Here is a 4,448-nt window from a genome sequence, read left to right as displayed (position 1 = left end):
CGAAAGCCGCTGCTCCGTCAGGTGCGTCAAGCTGCGCTGATCAGTAAGTATGGTGAATTCAGCATGTTGGAGGTAGGGACGCCACTGGTCTACGGCCACAATAACTGCCAAGTATTCCTTCTCATAGGTCGAGAGTCCTTGGTATCGAGGGCTCAGGGCTTTGCTCATGTAAGAAATTGGATGACCATCCTGCTGCAGTATCGCTCCGATCCCTTTGTCACATGCGTCAGTCTCGATCACGAATGGCTTGGCGAAGTTGGGCAGCGCCAGAACTGGGGCTTCGATCAGATGTTGTTTGAGTAGCTGGAATGATGTATCTGTGGCCGGTGTCCAGACGAACGACGTCCCTTTTATTTCAGAAGGTTGAACAGTGGACGAGCTATGATCCCAAAATTCCTGACGAATCTTCGATAGTACCCAGCGAGCCCCAAGAAGTTGCGGACTGCTTTGACATCAGTTGGAGTCGTCCAGTTGGATACTGCTTGTATCTTGGTTGGTTCCGTGGATACCCCTTGATCGCTGATGACGTGTCCCAGGTATGATAGGCTGTGCTGGCCGAACTCGCACTTGGACATCTTCACGTGCCATTGGTCTCGGTGCAAAAGTTGCAGCACTTGTCGCAGGTGATTGATGTGGTCTCGTAGAGTCTTGCTGAACACGAGGATGTCATCAAAGAAGAGGAGCACGCACTTGCGGTCGACTAGTTTGAGGGTGGTCGTCAGAGCTCCGTTGAACATGGTCGGTCCACCCGCTAACCCGAAAGAAACCACCAGGAACTCGTAGTGGCCTAAATGCGTCTAGAACACGGTCTTGTACTCCTCGCCTTCTGCCAAGCGAATCTGGTGAAGCACCACCTGAGGTTAGGTCCTCTGGGAGGAGGGTTTCCCCAGTCCAAGGCGAGGAGAACGAGAACGGCGAAGTGCTGGAGAGGAGTACTGACAGAGTGTGGAAGAAACCTACTGCAGTTGAGGCTGAAGTACTATCTGAACAAGGGTCTGATAACTGATTTCATCCCTCTAAACATTGATTAAATTGCCTTTCCATGGTTGATCATGTCATGTTCTAGTGTTTAGTTTTTTGTTATGGGAATTTTATGTTCTATTCCTGAATTGATTGGTCCTGTTATTGCACTTTATTTTCTAGAGGTGTACGCTAAAAAAACAAATGCTGCTATTTGCTGCCTATTCATCAGCTTGTAAGGTGCCCATGATAGCAACATGATGTGCGTGGTTCATTTGAACATCATGATAGGTTGATTTTTTTTCCTTAAAATGAGAAATGTTTAGAGTAATGCTGTGGTACAGAGTATCAGTACCTTCCTATATCCCTGCCCAGAAATAGTTCCTTGGCCTAAATCACAAAATTGCAGATGTTTTTTCTTCCCTTGGCCTAAATCACAAAATTGCAGATGTTTTTTCTTCTGCATGTCTTTAGCTTGACACATGTTGTGACACAATTGTGTATAATCAGTCTGAAATCTATGTTGTGATCATGTGATGCAAATTTATTTTGTAGTTAAAATATGCTTCTATGGTAGCATTGGTTGAACTAGAAGTGTCCCTGTTTTCATTTGCTTTTGCTGCACTAACATACACACCTTTTGTCATTGATTGATCCCTCCATATATAAACTACTGAAAAAAAATAATGTTCAGGAAATCATTAACTGGTAACTTCTTGGTAAGCTGGAGAGTAGGGGATTAGTAGGCGAATCGGCCAATTCTTCGGCTGATAAATCTGTTAATCTTGGTGACCAACCGAGCAGGGATTAATTGGCAGATATTTTTAACAGTAAGTCCAAATCATTGAATCATGATTAACGCATGGGCCTTTGAAATTCAGCCTCTTGCCAAAGACAAATAAGTATCATTTGGCATCGCCAATTTGATAACAAGACAGAAGGCTATCTAATAATATTTAGCATTCTATTTTTTAGCAACCCTGTGTTGTTTGAGCTTAAGAGTTGTAGGTGTTGGCATCTGCCAATTCAGTTATAGTATCATGGAACCAAACCAACTGTGAAAAGCTGTGGAAATTCTTCAATTATATACTGGCCCTTCAGTATAAATATGCCATAATAAAGTTACCCATTTTCAACTAAACTTCATATCTCAAGGAAATGTCTAGGTAGTATCATTAAAGGTGCCATATACGACCATTCCAATTCCCGGACAGCATGCATGGCACGAATAGTGGGTCAGAATAATGCTTGTGGTTTTTGTTGCTAAGACAATCTTGCTGATGAAACTTTTTCAAGATAATTGTCTACAGTTATTTCTCCAACATGTACTCTTCTCCTGGAGTACAGTGCACTGGCATGGTTCTTGCAACTAGCTGTCACTACAGGGCATATACCCTCTATAGTTAAAACGGAATAATGATTGGTATCCTTAATTCTAGCAGCATATGCTGGCTGTGTTTTGTTAGAACAAATACACCCAATCTGCAAAAAAGAGGGAAAACAAATGTACCCAATTTAGGCCAAACTTGCATTTCTCAGGACTTGGAAGTGTCTAGATAGTACTACCTCTGTCCCAATATATAAGACGTTTTTGCAGTTCAAAATATACTAGCACTCCAATGCTCGGGCGGCATGCATGGCATCATTGTGGACCAGAATAACACTTTTGAGTTCTGTTGCTAAGAAAATCATGGTTACGAAACTGTACAAAATCAATGTGTACAGTTATTTTCTCCAACATGTTCTTGCAGTGCACTGACACAGTTCTCGCAACTAGCTGTCACTACTGGGCATGTATCCTGTATCCTTGTTCTAAACGGATTTATGCTAGCTATGTCATTGTCTGGCTTGGTATCTTCAGAATTATTCGAGCGATGTGTTTGTTTGCCTCTCCAGGAGACTTCCTTGCTGTTCCAGTCAACCAATTACACAATCCACCTAACCCTCCTTTGGTCGCTTGTTGGAGATGACTGCTATTTCGTGTGCTTTTATTTAGTACGTATAAATAGAGATGACATGGTCAATTTGAACACCTGTCAATGCAGTGGTCATTGGTTAAATGATCGCATCCACTGTTTTGATCATTGTAGTTAACATTTATGACAACTGTGTATATTAGGGGATGTGATGGTGAAGATAACTTATGACAAGATCTGGCCAGTTCAGCATGCTTGGCTTATGGCTATACTATGATAACTCACTAGAAAGAATTTTCAAGCGATGTTAAGCTTGTCACCTCAGATATAGTATATACCAATCTTGTCTGAACTATAATTCAACAACAGTCCTGTTGGCATGGGTTATGATTATTTATTTATTTTTTTGAGAAAAAAGAGAAGATTAATCTTTGATATGCTATTGTATAGTGTAAAGTTGTTTACATTGCAATACCTTGTTAGTTTGTTGGTTATGTTGAGCCTGGTTTCTTGGTTATGTTAAGCTTTATCAGAATAATTTTCTTGTTTTGTGGGATTGGGATGTATGAACGCATAGATTAAAATCGCGGGCGAAGGTGAATCGCAGCTGAGATTTTTGCTGCGACGGTTAACGAAGGAATGGCACAATCGCCCGCGATAGCGCCGCGATCTCCGGCGATTTACCGAGCCATGCAAATCGCGGGCAGATTTCGCCGGCGATTTAAATCTTTGTATGAACGTCCTAGGCTGTGAATGGACAAATGTGCTCACGTCTCTTCTGATCACTTCGGCCATCTCCAATGGGATGCTTAAGGTTGTTGCTAGGGGAAATAATCCCGGTAGTTTTGCTAGTGTAGAATTTATTTCCACCCTAAACCTGGCGTTCAATTTTGTGCCTGGCGCCTGTCTGTTTCTTGTGTATTTTATGCATTGGGTTCTATATAAGTAATGTATTTAATTAGTTATTATAAGTAATGTATTTAATTAGTTATAAGGATTTTTTTTCATCCCAACGTTGTGGCTGCCACACCAGCAGTTTGCCTATGCTAACGTGCTTAGCATTGTAAATGCGAGTGCATCTAAATTAGCGTACGTCCATTGGAGATGGCCTTCATAGCTTACTAATCTCCTGTAATATGTTATTTCTGAACGGAGGGAGTATGTTATAAGGTGACGGTGATGTTATTTTCTTCCGTTTGAGATCTTGTTACAGCTTCATTCGAATAGCAAGCATCGTTAGCATCTTATGACGGTCTTCTATTTTTGTGCCAGTATTTTGTCTCTAATGGATGAAAGATTGGTTTTGCAAATGCAGATCAGAGGTTACAGGAGCTGCACCTGCAAATTAATGTATGGCCTCACATGTTATGAAGACGCTTCACAATTCGAGTCTACTTAATATATTCACTAGCCTTATTATTTTACACGCAAAAAAAAACTAGCCTTATTATTTTTGTTAGTCATGTGCGGCAAGAGTTGTAACAAGAGTTATCTGTTTATTTTCTCATCACTGTTTGGGCACATGATAATCGTCACATGGTGTAGATTTTTGGTATGGACATTGTGTTTGTG

At 41.3% G+C, this 4,448-nt stretch overlaps 1 protein-coding gene across 1 annotated transcript; it reads left to right on the top strand.

The window, feature by feature from the left end:
- Positions 1 to 842: 842 nt before the first annotated feature.
- Positions 843 to 4,446, top strand: LOC123176532 (eukaryotic translation initiation factor 4B3; the record flags this gene model as incomplete). Its single annotated transcript, XM_044590694.1, is given in 2 exon segments — positions 843 to 993; positions 4,192 to 4,446. Coding segments are annotated over 2 exon segments (185 nt in total), but the record flags the coding sequence as incomplete, so codon positions are not given.
- Positions 4,447 to 4,448: the final 2 nt, after the last annotated feature.

This window comes from Triticum aestivum, unplaced genomic scaffold, assembly GCF_018294505.1.
Source record: "Triticum aestivum cultivar Chinese Spring unplaced genomic scaffold, IWGSC CS RefSeq v2.1 scaffold150460, whole genome shotgun sequence".
Classification (NCBI taxonomy): Eukaryota; Viridiplantae; Streptophyta; class Magnoliopsida; order Poales; family Poaceae; genus Triticum; species Triticum aestivum.
Note: the sequence above shows the minus strand (reverse complement) of the source record. Positions and strands in the feature narration are given on the sequence as shown.